Source organism: Equus asinus, chromosome 27, assembly GCF_041296235.1.
Source record: "Equus asinus isolate D_3611 breed Donkey chromosome 27, EquAss-T2T_v2, whole genome shotgun sequence".
Lineage (NCBI taxonomy): Eukaryota > Metazoa > Chordata > Mammalia > Perissodactyla > Equidae > Equus > Equus asinus.
The window spans coordinates 19,818,569-19,838,746 of record NC_091816.1 but is presented as its reverse complement, the minus strand read 5'-3'; the positions used below and the strand labels follow the sequence as shown (position 1 = coordinate 19,838,746).

At 43.8% G+C, this 20,178-nt stretch overlaps 2 protein-coding genes across 20 annotated transcripts in view; one reads left to right on the top strand and one right to left on the bottom strand.

The window, feature by feature from the left end:
• Positions 1-14,705, top strand: part of MTUS1 (microtubule associated scaffold protein 1) — a 145,369-nt gene extending 130,664 nt beyond the window's left edge. For 17 of the 19 annotated variants that reach the window (XM_070500049.1, XM_070500047.1, XM_070500044.1 and 14 more), the window contains 7 exons: positions 3,802-4,016; positions 4,803-4,908; positions 5,978-6,051; positions 6,204-6,299; positions 8,772-8,888; positions 11,695-11,792; positions 12,383-14,705. In XM_070500049.1, coding sequence (XP_070356150.1) covers positions 3,802-4,016; positions 4,803-4,908; positions 5,978-6,051; positions 6,204-6,299; positions 8,772-8,888; positions 11,695-11,792; positions 12,383-12,596 — 920 coding nt within the window. In that variant the 3' untranslated portion in view covers positions 12,597-14,705. Of the gene's footprint in view, positions 1-3,801; positions 4,017-4,424; positions 4,689-4,802; positions 4,909-5,977; positions 6,052-6,203; positions 6,300-8,771; positions 8,889-11,694; positions 11,793-12,382 lie in introns of those variants that run through there. The other 2 variants (XR_011498872.1, XR_011498871.1) reach the window with 1 other exon arrangement.
• Positions 14,706-15,403: 698 nt separating this feature from the next.
• The window catches only part of PDGFRL (platelet derived growth factor receptor like), a 47,284-nt gene continuing 42,509 nt past the window's right edge, over positions 15,404-20,178 (bottom strand). The window contains exons 5-6 of the mRNA XM_014836499.3: positions 17,413-17,552; positions 15,404-15,915 (exon numbers count right to left, since the gene is read on the bottom strand). Coding sequence (XP_014691985.2) covers positions 15,727-15,915; positions 17,413-17,552 — 329 coding nt within the window. The 3' untranslated portion in view covers positions 15,404-15,726. The remainder of the gene's footprint in view (positions 15,916-17,412; positions 17,553-20,178) is intronic.

Genomic DNA, 20,178 nt, shown 5'->3' with positions numbered 1-20,178 from the left:
ATGAGACTGAGAGAGGAGTAAGAGCCAGCACAGGTGGCCTTAGAAGTCTGTCCTAAACTGTAATAAGTACAAGGAAAGGTTCATGACTAAAACGGTGGGGTGACGTCCCCGCTCCTTCCCACAGAGCATGTCCAGCCGACAGGAGCATCTGAGAACCCTGATCTGACATTTACGTGTGTGTCCTTTAAAAAAGCATTTCATGAATCTTTATGCCAAATACATGTTTCCTCAGGAGCCCAGGCCAGTGAATTCAAAGTAAAGCCATTTGTGTGAGAGATCACTTCAGCCCAGCTGTTCTCGGCACAGCATCCCACGGCCAGGACCCAGAGCAAAGGTCTGTGCACAGCTGCAGGCTGATGTCACCATCTGGGCCGGGCCTGCTGTACTAACAGCAGGAAGCCACCCGCTCCCCCATCTCACCCCTTCTTCTCCTTTCCCTCCCCTCCCCTCTGTCCTCCCTTCACCTCACTCACAGTGGCCAACAAAACTGAACACTATTTCAGCTTGTTAGGGTTTTTTTTAAACAGAGAAAACGCCCCATCCAGTGGCTAATGTGAGAAGATTTTCATATATCCTATTTGATTTTTAAGGCTGATGCACCGTAATTATCCATTCAAACTGACGGTTGTTTGATTACAGGCGGAGGTGTTCAATTTGGCAGGTGCAGCATTCTGTCAACTTCCACATAGAAGTACTTCGAGTTTTTGGTTCTCTTAGGTGTTTCTGTCTCTGAAATGAGCATTCGGATGGGCCAGATCACGTTATTACTTTTTTTTTTAATGTTGCTGATGTGTAAAGTTCCAAGTGAATTATTTCTCTGACCAGAAAACTATTTGATGCCTTGATTAACAGCTTGCAAAATATTTTTCTATTGCCTCCTTTCCTATAGAGTTCCCATACGGAGTTCACACAAGGAGGCTTGCGGCTCCATCATTTTATTTGTGTACTTTGGAAAGTTAGTTAGTGGAAGCTAATGTATTTACTTATTTGACTGACATTTGCCTTCTTGAATCATTTTTGTCTCCTTTGATAAATATTTAGAGCAATAAAAAGGAAAAGTGAGGAGGGTGTTCTCTAGCAACCAGCATAGCTATTATCTTTTGCTAAATTCTTTTAAAGAAAAAAATAACTTACAAAATTTAGTCCCAAAGGACTGAATTGTCATTGGTATCCCATTTGTTGGCCTCTAAAATCTGGCCTCCATCTACCTTTTTGGGTCTTATCTCCAGCTTTTCTCCCTTTTGAATGTTGTAGTCTGCAAGACACACTGCAGTCTCCCACCATTGCTCATGGTGGAATACGGTTTTTACCCAATGTCAGAATTGTATTTATATCACATGGTTCAATTTTTACATCTGCTGACCAAATTCAAACCACAGTGAGATACCACTTCACACCCATTAGGATGGCTATTATAACAAAAAGAAAAATTTTGGTGAGGATGTGGAGAAATTGGAACCCTTGCATACTGTTGGTGGGAATGTAAAATGATTCAGCCTTTATGGAAAACAAGATGGCGGTTTCTCAAATAATAATAGAATTACCATATGATCCAGCAGTTCCACTTCTAACTATATACCCAAAAGAATTGAAAGCAGGGACTTGAACAGGTATTTGTATACTCATGTTCATAGCAGTAGCATTCACAATAGCCAAAAGGTGGAAGCAACCCAAGTGTCCATCAACAGATGAATGGGTAAACAAAATGTGGTATGTCCGATCCTTTAAGAAGGAAGGAAATTCTGACATGCTGCAACATGGATGAACCTTTAAGACATTGTGCTGAGTGAAATAAGCCAGTCACAAAAGGACAAATTCTATATGATTCCATTTATATAAGGTACTTAAGAGTAATCAAAGTCATAGAGACAGAAAGTAGAGTGGTGATTGCCAGTGGCCAAGGAGGGGGGGAAATGGGAGTTATTGTTTAATTAATAGGAAATTTCAGTTTGGGCAAAAAGTTCTGGAGATGGATGATGGTGATGGTTGCACCCCAGTCTGAATGTACTTAATGCCACAAAACTCTACACTTAAATGATTAAAATGATGTTTTATGTTATGTATATTTTATCACAATTTAAAAAAATTTTCTTTTTGATCTGCCGACCAGACCTTCCGTACCACCCTAGCCACATGTAACCTACCTTGAGTGCCATCCACTGGGTCCTTAGGTACTGCCCAGTATTGTTGCTTCTCACACATGCATGTCTTGTCAGTTAGACCGTGGACCCCCCAAGGAGAGGCTGCATCTTGTTTCTCACTAGTTCTGTCACAAGAGGCAGCTGGGTAGGGTGCGAGGAGCACAGACTTTGGGTGCAGACAGAATCAGAATCCAAACTGTTTACTGCAATCCAGTCCTCCACCACTTGCTTCGCTGTGTGCCCATGGGCAAATTATTTACCCTTTCGGTTGTTTTCCTCCTTTAATCCTTTAGTGATAAGGTTCTCACAGGACTTCTGTGAGCGTTGATGAGATGACATGCCAGTTGTTGAGATTCTGGGCCAGTCATCATATAGTAGTTCTATTTTTTGTCATTTCTATATGGCCCGTTTTACCTCTGATAGAATACTGATATGGGATGAGTGACTGGTATTTCTACTGCTAACTGGCCTAGTCCCAAGAAAACAAGTCTGTCGTTGCCAGAAATTCGTCCCAGGAAAGAGCCCATTTCGTGTTACTTAGGTAGAATAACCATTGATCTAAACAGTCCTCTTCTCTGCCCTGAAACAGTCATTTTTCCTTCCACAACTCCAGAAATACATATGTATTTCTGGAATATTCCTTACCAAAAGCGAGGTAAGGGTTAATTTAACCAACTTACCAGTACCGGTTTTATGTTAGTCCATGGTCACGCTGGGATGTTAAGAACGTGCCGCCTCCTGACAGACACATAGCGCCCCTCTGAGCCGTATTTAACATCAGTGTAGGAAGGCCGGAGAAGTCCAAAGTCAAGCTTCCTGGGAAATGAGAGGGGTCTTCCAGGATTTATTACAGTGTGTACTAGGATGTATTGTGTGTGAGTTCTGCCCGGCTGATGAGTGGAGTAGGTTGCCGCTGGGATCCGCACCCGCGAACCTGGGCCGCGGAAGGGGATCGTGCAGAACCTGAACCGCTCTGCCACAGTATTGTTAGTGATTCTGTTTTTGGTAGCGGTGGTGAAGAGGTAGGATGCTCTGATTTTAAATTATGTCGATCAAATTACGTTGCCCTTTTAAAATGTTAACTTTTCGATATATTCATATTATATTGTAGCTTTTAAAGTGTGTTTTTTCTAAAGTCTGTATGCTCTGGTGATTTGGGTTCAATATGTTCTAACATTTTGTTTTTATTACTGTATTTTTCGAAATAATGAGTTGAAATCATCTCAAATTAAGTACAAGCTTAAAATCCATTGATTTCTTCTCTCTGATCTTCCCAGTTCCTTCTGTGTCTGAGCCTCTCCCTACTGGGGGGTGGTCCTTGGAGACGCCTCGGCCAATCAGAGCCTCCTGTCCTTATGGACCCTGCACTGATTGGTCACTTCTCTTGGGAGCCTGGCTCTTCTCAAGTACGGTTCTCGTGTCTTGCTAGACAGGTGTGGTTTTTTTTTTTTTTGCTGCCAGAGACCATTTCCTCTTGTTCCTTGTTACTGTTCACTTCTACACCATTATGTTTGGAAATCTAGTCACGAGAGAGCAGAGTACTCTTGAGAGTACTGTGTTTATACTTCCAGAGTCATCACAGCTGTGTGTAAATGTTATGAATTTAGGACATTCAGCAGGTTAAATGTCATCTTCCCTTTTCATTTTCATGTCTCTTCAGTCACTGCTTCAACCACCTGTGAGAAATTAGAAAAAGCCAGGAACGAGTTGCAAATAGCTTATGAAGGATTTGTCCAGAAGCTAAACCAGCAGCACCAGACTGATCTCACAGAGCTGGAGAACCGGCTGAAAGAATTTTACACCGGGGAGTGTGAAAAGCTTCAGAACATTTACATTGAGGAAGCAGAGAAGTACCAAAGCCAGCTGCAAGAGCAGGTCTGTGCTTTTGGGAGCCGAGCATGGTCTTGGTCATGGCCACTTATTTGAAATCTAACTGCTGTTGGTGGTGAACTTCCTTCGATGAACTTCTCTTCGTTGAACATCCATTGATGAACTTCTTTTTGTTTTTTAGTTAAATAAGTGAAAAGATTATTTTCTTAAGATCAAAGCAATGTACATAGGTTGAGCAAAAGAGGGGAAGAAAAAAAGGAAGAAAAGATAAAATTAGAAACAACCCTTTATCCTACTTCCTAGGAATAATCCCTTTGTGAGCATTCTGGCATTTTGTGGCTAAGCCATTGGTTTGCATTTCTTCTTTTTTAAAATAGCACTTGTTTAATAACCCATATTTCTCACTTCATAGTATATCATAAGCCTCTCTTTAATTTTCTTGCTCCCTTTTAGAGTCAGTTTTTCATTCAGCAAATATTTACAGAGCACCTACTATATGCCAGGCACGTGCTAGGGACTGAGGATATGGAAGCCAAAGTGACAGGCGTGGAGCTTAAGTGGTCCTGTCCCCGTGGAACCTAATCCTCATTGCTCATGATGGACTCCGCCATTTCCATCCTCGAACCCTGGAGAACTTGTGTGTTTGGTTCCTGAGGGGAACGGAGTGGAGAATTGGGAGTGGCCAATCCACGCTGGGTCGTTCTTCACCTGTGTTAGGTAGCCCTTTAATGTGAATGCAAGCTCGTGTGTCAGGTCTCCTACTGTTGCTGCTTATTATTCAACTTGGGACTTCTGATTTTACTGGTAAACTATTGTTTTGTTTTCTTATAGTTTGACAACTTAAATGCTGCCCACGAAACCTCCAAGTTAGAAATTGAAGCTAGCCACTCGGAGAAAGTAGAATTACTGAAGAAGGCCTATGAGACTTCCCTTTCAGGCAAGAATGCTTTTTTTCTATTTAAATAGAAGAAGATCTAATGGAACAGCGTGAGATGTTTTAAAACGGAAATGATTCACGACTTTCTCCTCCAGAGAATAGCGTGTGGTATTCAGTTTCGAGGGTTTTTGGTTTCTTTTTTGCATTGTTCATAGTCAGCAGATGCCCTTTGCCCTAAGGATGGGAATAATTTGTTATAAATGCCAGGCTTTTAGGAAAGAAGATGAACTTTTAAAGAACTGAAAGGCCTTTTCGATACGAGTTGTCCTTTACCGCTGTAGGTCCTGGGAAGTTGAAGGTGTTAGTTTATATCCTGGCCACGGTAAAGGAGCCTCGCTAAGCACTCTTGCTCACGTGAACTCTTGCGCACCAACACTACCGTGACACGTAGGTGGCCCTTGTTAAATAGAAAAAGAATCTTTTATTTCATCGTGATTGGAAGAGTTGAAGGAAAAGAGGAAGAAGCCATTTCCTTCAGAACCTCATTGGCCATGTAGCTGAAGTTGTTACCCTAAACTCATTGCATCCTACAGAGAAGCCTGGGGACAGGGGGCGAGAACGGGGCCGTGTGACCTTTGGCAAAGGTCTTTCTCATCAGAAGAATAGAGTTGTTGTGTGAAGTCAGAGATGATAACAAGTAAAAGTGACTGGCTCGGGGTAAACATTTAGTAAGCATTGTTTTCTTCCCTCCTGCTAGAAAGGGGTTTGATTTTAGACTTCTCTTTGGTTCATGAAGAGCAAATGAGAAAGAGCACAGGCACTCCAGACCTGGAGTCTGAAGGCCAGTGTTTGAGGCACCGCCCCTGGGAAGTACACTATGTGTTCCCTAAGGTCTCCTGGCCTCTCAGAGCCTCTGTGCTCTCAGTCATAAAATGGAACTATCTGCCCTACACACCTCAGAGGGCTAATGTGAGAAGAGATAGCTTAATTTATATAAGAGCATCATACAAGTATAGGGTAATGTAGTCGTATTGCTTTGTAATCAACTCTTACATCTGTGCTTTATCAACTCTAGAATACAATGATCTCATAGGATGTTATTGCCTCACAAAATATCACTTCTTTCCAGAAATCAAGAAAAGCCATGAAATGGAAAAGAAATCACTTGAGGATTTGCTTTATGAAAAGCAAGAATCATTAGAAGTAAGTCAATCTCAATAACCACTCCCGCCCCCCCCCCCCCAAATCACCATCTTTGAGGTGTGTGTGGTTTTGGCGTGTTTCTGTGTACATTTGCTATATTTCTGGTGTCTGCTTGTTAACTTACGTTCCACATTCCATTGTTTGTGTTTTAGAAACAAATCAATGATCTGAAGAGTGAAAATGATGCTTTAAATGAAAAGTTGAAATCAGAAGAAGAAAAAAGAATATCAAGAGAGAAAGCCAGTTTAGTAAGTTGTGTGTGCTCCTCCATCACTACTGAATTTTTCCTGTGCTCAGCTGCCTCTTAGAGTCAACAGAGTGTTCAGCAGCTGGAGAAATAACATGGGTTTGGAGTCCTTTTCATATCTTGCAGTGTGATTTTTAAAATATATAAAACGGCTTCTTTGTTTACTGGTGTCTTTTTTTTTTAATCCTAAAAGCTGACATACAGATGAAGCCCAATTTGTTGGGAGTGGTCTAAGCTAATACCTACAGGAAGACAAAAAACTATAAATTAGGGCCAGGGTTTTATGTGAAACTTCATTTTTTTTTAACCGACTGCTAGATTGAGATATAATCTACATACCATGATATTCACCCTTTTAAAATGTACAGTTCTGTGGTTCACAAGTCATACATTGGTCACCAGTATCTAATTCCAGAACATTTTTATCACCCCAAGAGGAAACCCTGTACCCATTAGCAGTCACTCTCTGTCCCCCCCCCCCCACCCCCCGCACTGCCGACTCCCCAGCCCTGAGGAACCACCAGTCCACTTTCTATCTCTAGGGATTTGCCTATTCTGGATGTTTTCATGGAAATGGAACCACGCTGTATGTGGTCTTTTGTGTCTGGCTTCTTTCACTTAGCTTATGTTCAAAAGTCGTGTATACTGTGGCATGTAAAGCTACTTTATTCCTTTTTATGGCTGGGCAATATTTCATTGTATGGATAATCCTCACTTTTGAAAAGTACCAATTTCTCTCATATGCGCAACTTTCTCTTGGAGCTTTTATTGTTATTCCTCTGCCCTTTTGTGGGGGAGGTATTTTCTTGCTGCTTCTGTCTGTGGTCCTACCATTTTCATTCCGTATATTTATGCCCTGACATCGCAGAAGCAAAGCTTTCTTGTCACTTAAAATCTGTTGCCAGCTAACAAAGCACAAGTGTTGGTCTCTCCGTGAGCTCTTTTGCTGATAATCTCATTGGGAGATCCTCTAGATATTTGAGTACAAGTAGATGAGATCATATTTAATGAAACTTCAAAGCTGTTTATTCTGGAAGATTCTTAGAAATAGTCAGTGATTCAAAAAAATCTAGACTTACATACAGGGTGTAAACCTTACTAATGGTTTGGGGAACAGATTCTAAAGAGCTTCCTGGGACTACAGTGGTTTTGGGAAAACTAAGAAGGAAACAGAGTGAGAAAAGCAGGAATATCTTATTGCCTTACTCCTGTTGGAATGTGCCCAAATTGTGGAAGAAAGGCACACGAGAGTGAGGGAGAAAGGGACAGGCTGGCAGAGAAGCAGCATAAGGTGAAACAAGCCTGTAAATGTTCTAATTTTAAAATTCAACACAGTAAATTGTGCTGTTTCCCTTTAACAAAGCAAGATAGGATTTGCCAGCTTTAGGGTTAGAAGAAAATCATATGTAAAGGGATGACAGTATGTGAAACTTAGGAAATTTGGGAAAGAGCCCTGGAGTTGAAGATGTGGGTGTCCCCTGCCCCAGCACCTTCCGGCTCTGGCACGTTCCCTGAGCAGACCTTTTGAGCTGTGGGACACGTTGCCTCCTTCTGTGAATGGAGGGGTTTGATTAAGTGATCCCCACGGGCCCGTTCCCCTGATTCTCCCCAAGGATCGGTCCAGAGCATTAACCACTGTCCAGGAGGACCGTTTTGATGATGTGCACCACTGATTCTTGTCTGCAAAATTCTCTCATTAAACATCTGATCAGCAGATCTTGTGCTATTAATTTGTATCATACGTTTTGGATGGTTCAGTTGAATTTCCATAAATAAAGCAAGGAGTCGGGGCATCTCCCTGGTGCTGTGCGCTAAGAGGATGTCTCCCCTTACGCAGTGTTTATTTTGGGAAGAATTTTAGTAGTGTATATGCTGTATGCCGTGTGGGTGTCGGGGTGTCACAAAATAAAATGATAGGGTGTTATGACTGCCCTAGAAGTATGGCCGGCCAACATAGTCCCATCAGAATATAAATCTAAAAGACTCAGGACACTACTGTCATTTCTGTTGTTTCCCAGAAAGCCCTATGAATGTATCGCCTTTTCATTCCAGATCAGTGACTGACTTTGGTTAGAACTGTTGTTCCTTTTCTCCCTCCAAACACCAGTAAAGGACTCGCAATTGCTGAGTCTCTAGCTACGGTTCTGTTTTGTATTGTAAGCAATGGTTTTTCTGTTACTTCCAAGAAAATATTTGGTGCTACCAATATTTTTTCCATATTAAGTTACTGATGAATGAGTGAAATGTTTTCAAAGGTGAAATGTCTTATTTCATTGTTATAACCAAAGACTTTGAGGTTAACATTATCTTAACCCTTGTCACCTTTCTTTGAAATGCTGTAAGAAGGTGGAAGTCGCTTGCTCCCTGTTTGTCTAATTTCTAAATCTAAGCAAAGATTCTTTATATTAGAATTTGAACTATGAGATGGTGTTAAATGATCAGTCAATGCTACATCCTGCTGTGTCTTTTCCAGAAAAACCCTCAGATCATGTACCTGGAGCAAGAGCTGGAAAGCCTGAAAGCTGTGTTAGAGATCAAGAATGAGAAACTGCATCAACAGGACGTCAAGTTAATGAAAATGGAGAAACTGGTACGTCTTTTCCAGAGCCTTACCAAATAGAATAACGTGTGTGGAATAGGGCCTGGGCTCTGAACTAGAACTGCACCGTTGTTTTAACTGCCACTTAAAGATATTTGGAAATATGCAAAAGGGAAGAGAGGTTACATTTTCTTTTCTGTGTTTGCTCAAGGCTTATTTATTGCCACCTTCTGGAGCATTCTTTTCAAGGAACGGGTAAAGCAGCATTCAGTCCTTGGAAAAGCCACAACAAACAAATCAGGCTCCCATTTCGGGGGCCTGTGACTCTTCACTGCATAAGAAGGATTTTGAGATAACGTAAAACTAGTACTTTAATATATCGCCAACTCTAGGCCAGTTTCTTTGGCCCAGAACAGTTGGATGTGTCAATTAAGCACATTGGAGCAATTCAGTCTTGCTATCTAAATGCTTCATCTTGCTGCATGTCAATGAGAATGTGATAAAAGAATTATGCTTTGATAAAATTAATGCGGTTGGACAAATAGCAAGCATTATGAAAAAGAGGAATAGAGTTCAGTTTGTGGCCTCTAGGACAGAGACCGGATGTTGGCCTGTGAGTCTATCCAGAACTATGGGTTTGAGCGGCGTGTTCAGTGTGAGTCTTGACCCAGCCCTGGAACACAGCTGCTAGTAGCCAGGAGTCTCACCAAGTGGGCAGGGTCTGGCAAGGCAGCTTAGTTGACCCAAACCAGTGCTGTGCTTTGCTCTTGACTGTGCCAACGCCTCACGCTGCTCGCCTCTTCTCTCTCCAGTTACAAGTGACTCATTGTTGAGTTAGTATGGTCAGTCGAACCAGCCTGGACTGACCACAGGAAGCATAGAGGTCGCTCTTCGTTTGCTTGCTTGGCATTTGGTTCCGTTTTCTATTAGAGACTCTTACCTCTCCACGGAGGAAGGGAAAGTCCAAACCCCCATGTAGATAGATGGGCACTGAATTACCAGGAAATCTTATTTTTTATAGGAAGGAAAGGAACTCGTGGTTTGTTAATAGCCCCAATCTGGTATATACACCTGTTCCTGCCAAGGGTCACCGTGTTATATCAGGTCTGATAACTCTGCTTAGTGGCAGTGAGTGAGGACTGAGATAATCCTATTAATAATTTGCTGCCCCATGTGCTATTCGTGCACCGAAACTTTTCAAACAATCATGTGCGATAAGAACAGGTTCTGCTGTAAAATGACTCTTACATTTTAATTTTTGTTGATGCTCAAGTGTTTGTCTCTTGCCCTGCCCAAGAGGCATCATGATATTAGCCAGCATTGCATTGTGTGTATGCAGAAGGATGGGTTGATATGATGAAAGGTAAACTACTGTTCCCTTATCTATTTGTAAGCTCCAGGCCTTTGTAGATAATAAGACACTTAGAAAGCAAGGAGCCTTGCTCAGTATGAAAGCTTCAGTCTGAAAACCAGCTCTGCTGGTAATCAGCTGACATCACCAGGGCTGGTTTCCTCTCCTATAAAATGAGGAATTAGATGAGATAGTATTTTAAGGCCAGTCACTGCCCAGTCTCTTAATTCCAGACCTTCACACCTCATGTTTTATCTTGAATTCCTTGATCATTGCTGCAAATTCCAAGGTCCCCTTTCTCTTCCATGCTAGTCTCATTTTTTGAAAGTTATTTTATTTGATTAACTTGTCCTGAGCACTTTCTGGATAATAGGAGATGTTAAGAACAATAGGGGGGCTGCCCTGTGGCCGAGTGGTTAAGTTCGTGCGCTCTGCTTCTGTGGCCCAGGGTTTCGCCGGCTGGGATCCTGGGCGCGGACGTGGCACCACTCATCAGGCCATGCTGAGGTGGCGTCCCACATGCCACAACTAGAAAAACCCACAACTAAAAATACACAACTATGTACTGGGGGGCTTTGGGTAGAAAAAGGAAAAAAAAAAAAAAAGAACAGTAGGACTCCAAACTAAAAGCCATAGTCACAGGAGATCAGTCCCAGCTGCAAGGACAGGGACTTAGAGTTAATTCTGACAGAGCTATGATGCAGCCTCCTAAGCAAGCCATCAAATCTGAGCCTTAGAAAACAAGCTGTGACGTCATCAGCCCTTCATCACGTTAAGTGATTAAATGTCTTCTGGGATTTTGTCCTCTAATCTCGCAACTGATCAATTTGTTTTCCTTGAAAGTTTAGCCTGGGCAGGCCAGCAGGAGAACAAACATATCTTCGGGTGAACTGAGGCGGGAGCTTTCTATACTGTCGCTCCTCTCATCCGATGCTCTACAGAGCTTTGTGAACTGCTGCTTTGAGTGGCCACTCAGAGGCCAATGCTGAAGAGTAACTGGAAACCATATTTAAGACCATATTAATCATTGCCAAGAACTGTGAACTGTTGGCCTATGAGTTTTCATCAAACGTGGGAATTTTTTTTTTTTTTGCAAAATTTTCCATAAGAAGCTGTAGTGCCCTTGATAAAGGCAGGCTGTCTGGCTGCAGTTTTTGTTTTACCACCTTGAAACTGAAAGAGGTACAGCCCCCAGGGCTGCAGAGGGCAGGGCAGCAATTCTCAGTGGGGATTCTAAAACGGTGTGACCTGGAACAAATTAGTTACCTCCTGGGTGTGTCACTTTTCAAGCAGCCCGGCATTCACTTTTTAAAAAATAACATCCAGATGCTCTATTTGGCTGCTTCCGATTCTTCTTGCAGGGAGTCAGTGTCCATGAATCTCAACATACTATTAAACTTTCCTTAATTCAGTCTCTCCAAAGTGTGCTTGTGCCATAAATGTGCGTTAGGAAATGACGGACTTTATTTTTAATGCATAAATGTTGGCGTTCTTGTGTACACCAAGGTGGACAACAACACAGCCCTGCTTGACAAACTGAAGCGATTCCAGCAGGAGAATGAGGAATTAAAAGCTCGGATGGACAAGCACATGGCAATTTCAAGGTAAAAATAAAGCGGACCTGTTTTTCCCAGGCTCCTCCCTTCCTCGAACTTCGAGTGTTACTTTCTTACCATACTCCACCCCTGTACCTCCTGGAGATACGATTGCAGTGGGGGGTTAAAGAGGTACTATTTCTATCTGGAAAATATGATGGTAGCGCTTCATGCTTTTACCATACTGGCCTGGACCAAATGCTAAGACTTAAGCGGGCTAGCCTTCCCCCCCCCCCGCCCCCGGGGCCCCTGGCTTGTTGACACCAAGAACAGTTTCGGTGAAGGAGCATCACGTGACCCATAGGCAACAGGCCCAAACATAAGAGAGTCATAGGACATGCAGAATATTTGTGGGAGTGGCACTCAGCCTACCATGAAATTGCCCCCTAAAGTGCAGCTTTTTCTTTGGCTCAAACTCACATTTCCAGGAGTTGTCAGCCAGCCAACAACCCGTGCCCAGGAGCTCTGCAGAACTCCTTTATTCCAAAGGGATCGTTTTTTTGGACTCTCAAATATAAAATGGCAAGGAAAGTTTTTCAAGTTATTTCTTTATTTGTAACTCAGATCCACATGGTTTCTGGCTCTTTTTTGTCTTGAAGGCAACTATCCACTGAGCAGGCCGTCTTGCAGGAGTCGCTGGAGAAGGAGTCGAAAGTCAACAAGCGACTCTCCATGGAGAACGAGGAGCTGCTGTGGAAGCTGCACAACGGGGACCTGTGCAGCCCCAAGAGGTCCCCCACGTCCTCCGCCATCCCTTTCCAGTCACCCAGGAGTTCTGGCTCCTTCTCCAGCCCCAGCGTCTCACCCAGATGACGCTGTCGGAAAGCCGGGACACTGTCTGGAAGCATTTCTGCAGGTCTGCAGGTCTGCAGGGCTGACCCAACCATGACCTTGGGAGCAAGAGCTACATTAGCTGCCGTGTAATCACCGCCCTAGAACTAGAAAGTCGCCACCCCCAGAATGGGCTCCTCATGAGACTGGAACTCTGGAGGACGACGTGACTTGGTCCAAGAGACTCCTCCCCAGAAGATCTCGGAATTGGTCTACACGGACGCCGTTGCACAAAGCACTTAGAGAACGAGAACCTTGTTCATTGCCTTTTTCACCTAAGCATAAGGGGAAAAACTCTCAGGGGCCTATTAAGATAAAGATTTATAACCTTTATAATGTCCTTCACCACAGACACCTTCTTGTGACTTTTATTTTGGTCTGACTGGGGATGTGTGAATGAGATGGATGTAACAGAGTGTCATGTGTTTGATGCTGCCTCCTTTGCTGTGTATTCAGAGTCAAAAGCTGAACATATCTGGATATGTACCAATCAAACCATAGTTGGTGTATGCATTTCTGCAAAAGCCATAGAAGAGCGAGCAATACTTGCTGGAATTCTGGGTCTCTACCACCACCTCCGCTCAGCCCTTTGATATGGGGGGAGAGGGAATGGCAGGAAAAGCTTTGAGATGTCCATGTCTGTACATCCTCAGAATCCTTTTGGAGTATCTTGGTGGCAGTCTTTCAGTGTTCAGCCATGTCAGTTGAAACTGGCTAGGATTTTTTCTGTAGATTTTTAACTTACCCATGTGAACCTAACATTACACTATGATCTGTTTTCTCAGGCTGTGAGCAAATGTAGAACTGTAATTTTTCTAGAAATCTGTATAAAGAAAAAGGGCAGTACCAATGGATTACTTCTGCCTTATGTTTACCTTGATCTAGGCTATCCTCACAGATTTAAACTGTCATCTTTCCCGTTATCTCGTCTCTTCCTTTTCCTTCCGCCCCCATCCAGAGCCACGAAAGCAAACCTTCTACCTCCTACCTACTTTTCTCTGGGACAAGGAAAAAGGAACATGCTTTTCCAGAGCCAGCTCATCTTCAAGGTACTGAAACCACCTACCAAGTAAACCAAGGCCTGGATCTGATATTACAAATTTTGGGAAACCCTAGAGAGAATAAAGAATGGGAGAGAGTCAGTGGCTAACAAAACTAAGATAGGATTCAGTGCTTATTAAAGAATAGGAGCACCTTGATTAAACCATAGATGCAGTATTTAATAGAACAAAACAGTCCGGTCAGATAATGCTAAGTTTCCACATACCCTTTGAGGAGTCTTTCTGTCCTGGGAAGGTGGCAAAATGGCCAACAAGTGGAAGATGTGGCTTGTACAACTCTCCTCCAAGTTGCATTTCGATTTCTTTTCAAAGCTTATTACCTCCCCCAATTCTGATACTTTGCGGGGAGGTGGAAGGAAGAGCTGTGGCTTTTTCTCCCTCTGCTTGCATATGCCAGCATCGCAATGTCAGTATTTACTAACCTGCGTTGCTGACGTTCGACGGCTGTACAGATAACCCCTGTGGTAAGAACAGATTCAGGACACTAGAGGTGGATATTTGAGTCATCACTTACATGTATACTTCATAGCAAATTGATATTCATGACGCATGTTTTTTTTCAAATTAGTGATTGTGTCTGCAGTCTTTTACCTCCAATGGTTTATTATGTATGTAACCTTCCATGTTTGCTTCTGATAAATGGGAACATAAGTTCACTGCCCCTTCCTGGAATCTCTCTCTGCTCACCCTTCTAAGTTCTCAATGTTATTAGCCAAAGTTAGGTTTGCCATCCATCCCCTACGCATGGTATATCTTGTGCTGTTCCCTGCTGTCCTCCGTACCATTTAGGTGTCTGGGGAAATCAGTCTGACACAATTAATAGAAAATGTCTTCAGAGAGTGGGAGACAACAGGAGAGAAAATAGGAAACAAAACTTTAAGATGTTTTTCAAACCAAATGTTTTATGTATGATGCAAAATGTTGGCACGTCATAAAAATATGGATGTGTAAACAACTGTAGTTGTGCTCAGTTTGTAGTGATGGAAAGTGTATTTTACTTTGATCAAATAAATAATGCTGGAATATTCAATATGAGAATTGCAACCGCTGACATACTTCACTCCTCAAGGTGTCGTCCAGTTGATAGCCCTTCCCACAGCGCAGGAGTTGACATCATGTCTCCTCTTAAGCTATTTTCCAGGAATTTCCACTGCAACCACAAAAGTGGTCATGGGCTGATATTTGGCTCACGGAGCTAGACTTAGAGCTAAGCTTTTCTAAATTGAAAGCCATGTGTATCTGAGAAATAAATTTTGGCTGGTTTTAACAATTCTGCCGTATAAGGTAAGAAAATTGGAACAGCTGTGGTCTAAATATTTTGAAGATGGCAAAGTCTAAACAGAGTTGAATCTTCCTTGATCTGTACATCTCTTTTATATTGAAAGTTAAACTTTTAGAAACACATGCTCTAGTTCTTATTGAATGGATTAATCTAGAATTAGTAATTTTGAATGCAGCAATTTAAAAAAGCAAGAATATGATTTTTTTTCAATACTTTCATAAGTCATATTAGCTTTAAAGTTGCTGCCAAGGAAAAGTGACTTGTCTAGCATTCAAATCTTGAGTTGCTGCCATGAATAAGTAGTTGAACTGTATGTCACTGCATTTTTATATTCTCATTTTTGTGGTTATTATATCGAGTATTACATATTGACCCAAACATTGCTGCCAGCAAGTCCTTCTGGATGTACTTCAAGCCAACTTAAAATACAAGAGCACTTAGCCTGCTTATTTTTTACAAAAACTTGCTCATTTAATAGAAATGATTATATAAGGTTGTCTGCATATATGCTTTCTTAGTAGAAAAACTAGAAATGCATATATGTAGGTAAGAAATTGAAATACATGTTTTCTGTTAGAAGAGTTAACACGTCTATTATTAGACCAGATGACTTCCTATTAGTTTGGATGTCTGGGTCTGACTCACAAAGCGAGGGTTGGGGTTTGGCACTTGACATCGGCCTCTGGCAAAGCACTAGTCAAAAGAACCCCAAAGCTGGTTGTGTACACAAATGGACTTTCCATCAGTTCATTATACTCCATTTTCCAAGTCAGGAAAATTCAACAGTGGTAGCAACTGTGGTCTGTCCTCGGAGATTCTGGGCAGTGCAAATGTAATATCCTGCGTCAGTGGTCTCAAAGTCTTCAACTGTCATGACGCTCTGGGAGATTCTTGTGGTGTGTGCGAGCCCTCTGTGGATCAGCCTCCAAGTGTCTTGGATCCTCACGGGCCTTTCATCCTGTTGAACGACACCCACAAGGACTGAAGCACCAACGACAAGCTGCTATAAACAGCTCCCATCCACCCAACGCTGTCCTGTGTGCCTTTCAAAGTGCAAAATACATGCTTACAGAAGACTATTTGGGATGCATAGCTCATGGAGCTGTTACGCTGTGTACCCATTTTAGGCTGCGTTTTTTTCCAAGCAGAGTCTTGAATTTCATTGTTCTGTTTGACTCTCTGTTTCTGCCTTTTTCTTCAGTTAAGTTTTTACTTAGTATAAGATTTATTCTTTTGGCACTGCAAGAATATAGAACTGGTGTAAAAACATGGATTAAAATTTTCCACTGCTCTTCACAAATGCCCACTTTCACCCCCTCGCTTACTGGTTCTTATTCACTGAGTTTAAAGTCAAAAAGAAGCCTGAAGCTGTCACTGTGTAAACGAACAAGAGCTCTCGATTGTTCGGATTTGGGAGAGGAGAAGTGTGATTAGACAAGTGTGCCATAAACTCCAGGGGGAGAAAGCTGTACCAAGAATGGATAACATGATGCCCTAGATGACGTAACTCCCCATTTCTAGGAAGTCAGATGGTCACTTTCACCAACTTTGGTTATAAGAACGTAATGTTTTCTACATTAGTTTAACATAATTGAAATATTTACAGTACTAAATACCCTTTTCTGCTCATAAAATAATAATTAGCAACATAAGAGAATAAAACCTGTAATGAAAATCATTAATGTCTTCTAAGTGTGACAATACTTTTTAAAAACAAGTACCCTAGCTCCAGGATGCTAGAAAATACCATTCTCCGGGGAGAGTTCTTTTCCACCAATCACAGCCCTTGAGCCAGAAGTGTACTGGCTACTAAGTATGTCTCGGGAGGCCAAATCTCTTCTGGCAACAAAGGGATTGTTCCATGTTGGTAGAGAAGCTGTTTATTTTAGTGAGCAGAACACGCAGAGGCTAACCAGGCTGGAGATGCTCTTTTGGGAAGTCTTTTAAAATGATCTCTGGCCTCACAGCACCTTTTGACAGGCCTGGGCTAATATGCCCACTTGGTGGATGTCTGCCCAGAGCTCCTCGCCACAGGGCACAGCTTGTACAGAGGAGAACACGCTGAAGGATACCCGGAGGTTAGATTGCCCTCTAATCGACCCAGAATTAAGATTGAAGATTGAGGTTGGGGGTGGAGGAAGAGGGAACCCTCCCCCTTCCCTTGCATGCCCCTTCCCCTTCTTAAAGGGAAAAATGAGGAAAAACCACATATGAAGAGGGTACATTGAGTGAATTGCCTAATGGAAACCTGTCACCTTTTTCCTATCCTTTAAAAAAGCCATTTTTAAATATACTGAAACATCTTAGAAGAAAACGAGCAAGCCCTGACCCTTACCATAGTCCCCGCATTTATTGCCCTTCTTACGTTATGACCAGTCTCACTAGGAGGTTGGCTGGGGGTGGAGGGCAAAACTGAATTAAAACGGCTGGCTTGAGACTAGGGTACTGCGCTTACCTTCTGTCCTGGGTAGATCCACCTGAATTCTACCTCAACATCAGGCTCCCCTAGGACAGTGCAGAGGACACTGATGTCATCCCCACCTTTTACTTTGTTTGAGGACGCCAAGATGGTTGTTGAGGGAGGGCCGCTGGGAACTGGAAGTAAGCAGAAGACAGGGCAAGTGAGATGAAATCCATGAGTACAACGTTGGTGACAAACCTACAGACACATTCTTTCCTTTGGACAGGTATGTAACATTGCTGCCTTTCTTCCAGCTTCCCAGTGAGCACCAGGACTAGTCTATGCCACCACTTCTGGTTTTCTTGAAGCCTGCTCTTTCTACCTTGGTGGTCCAGAATGAGGTAGTTATCCAGAACTCCCCGGGTCTTGCCATTGTGGCTGCCATCAGAAGAAGAGGAAGTCAAAATCTCCTAAGGAGAAGATGTTCCCAGGCAGGGCAGGAGTGCCACCTACGTTTGTGGTCCCTTTACGTCACAGCAACTCAGATATAAATTTCCTCATTATCCTCAGTTCACTTAAGGAATTTTGTTGGCAGCCTTGAGCAAGGCAATGTGCTAGAAGGTGGGACGACAGCAGCAAGCAAGACAGACATGGCCTCTATTCTACAGGAGGCAGACACTAAGCAAGTGATCACATGGTTAAGTTAAAACTTGAGTTAAGAATTATGAAGGAGAGGCCCAGAGTGCTCCAGAAGTTCAGAATAGTCTGAGAAGCAGGAATGGCTTCCTTGGGAACGTGTGAACTAAAATCTGAAGGGTGAGTTTAACAGGCATGGAGGAAGAAGGTGTGGGGGGAGGGTGGGGCATGGGCAGACCGGAATCACAGTGTGCGAAGCCCCCACGGTGAGATGGAGGAAGGCCGGGACAGGCTGCAGGGCAGGGAGGAAGGGCAGAGGCTGGTCACATAAGGCCTTTCAGGCCACACGGAACATAGGAACCTACTGAATGGTTTTCATTGGAATTATAATCAGCTACAGTGGGGAAGATGGAGAGAGAAAAGGTGGGCACAGAGGAGACCAATTGGAAAGGTGTTTGCATCAGTCCAAGGAGGGAACGACAGCGTCTTCAACTCTTTTTGTGGTGAGGATGGAGAGAAACAGCAGGATTTGAAAGAGATTTAACGGAAAAAGTCAAAAAGACCGAGAGGAGACGGGAGGGTCAGGTTGACTCCCAGTCTTGGGCCTGCACACCAGGTGGCTGCTTTGCCATCACAAAGCTGAAGAACCCGGTCCAGGAGGAGATCCTGAGTTCAGGGGAAGGCTAATGAAGCACCTAAGCACAGCTGTGAGGTAGGCAGTTGGATACATGAAGCTGGCACTCTCGGGTCTGGGCCACATATATTCACGTGGGAGCTATTAACAGATAGGCAGTAGATCGTGGATATGGCGGAGGCGGCCCGGGAGGAGAACGGGGAGTGAGAAGGAAGGGGTCTTGGGGAATGCCAGCGTTTACCACCAGGAGAGGCAAAGAGATGGCAAAGCTCGTTTCTGGCAACAAATGAGAAAGTTGAAAGGAAAGCAGGGAAAGAATGGGGCCAGGGAAGGAGAGAAAGCTGAGCAGCATGTGGGAGGGAAGGAAATGGAGATAGGGAAGGAAAGAGCCCTTTCAAGGAGTTTGGTCTGGTGGGAAAGAGAGATGGTCTTAGCCAAGGGCTGGGGGTGGTCAAGGAGCATTGTGAGAGTTATTTGGGAACAGAGAGTTGGGGCCATGGCCTAGTCAATAAGCCCCATGGCTAGGAACAGGAGGCATTAAGAAACCCAAATTCTCCCCTCGGAGAGCAGCCAGCTCTTGGGGCCACTTGTCCCTCCACAGGGCTGCCCAAGCAGCACGAATGCAGTAGAACTCACTCTACCCACGTGCGGACCATTCACCCCGGGCCATCTAAGAGTTCTGGGAGGGAGAAGAGTCGTCACTGAGGGACTGGAGCGTATGAAGAGAAACTATTTCCTCTCCTCATGTGCAGGGGCGGGTGAGGGGGTGTTTTCCCTCCCGGAAGTCAGGAGAGGGAGGCTCAGGACAATCACTTGTCAAGGAAGGGGAGGTGACACGTTGCTTTGCAGCAGGAGATCTGCTTGTGGCTGTCCCTGTGCCACAGCCCAGGGCAGGAGAGCACGAGCATGGATGGCATGGGGGAGTGCCAAGAGGACAGGGCACCTGGGTTGTGTTCCTGCTGTAAAGTTCTGGCTCCTACATGCTCCAGAGTCAGGGGACTGGAGGGACATGGAAATGTCAGGGCTACAGCCTTTCTGAGATGACAATGCGGCTCGGAGCAAAGAGGTGCACACGAACAGCAGAGGCCTTCAGCTGAGGGTCCGGAAGGAGGATGAGGCTGAATCTGAGCGGCCTATGGCACCACAGGCTGCTTAGGGGTGAGTTCCTTATCACTCATGGCAAGGTGTTGGAGCCACCAACTGTCCCCATGGGGTTCATAGACAAGCCAGGTCAGCATTTACTACAGGGGACAGCTGTCTCTGGGCTGCACCCTCTCCCATTCTCCCCTCAGGCCAGCACCAGAGCAAGAGGTGGGTAGGAAGGCCGTCTCCCTTACTAACACCGCCACCCCACCTCTCACCCCCAACTCCAAGCCACTAGAGTCACCAGTGTAGCTTGCATGCCAGTAGGGGGAGCAGGAGCAGACTTTGGGTCAAATGTGGGGTTAAAGATTCTAAATGAACAGTCTTAGAAACTGGATGAGACTCTCTTACTAACCCAGAGTGCCTGTTGGATGTGGAATTGGACCAAGATATCATCAATGGATCTC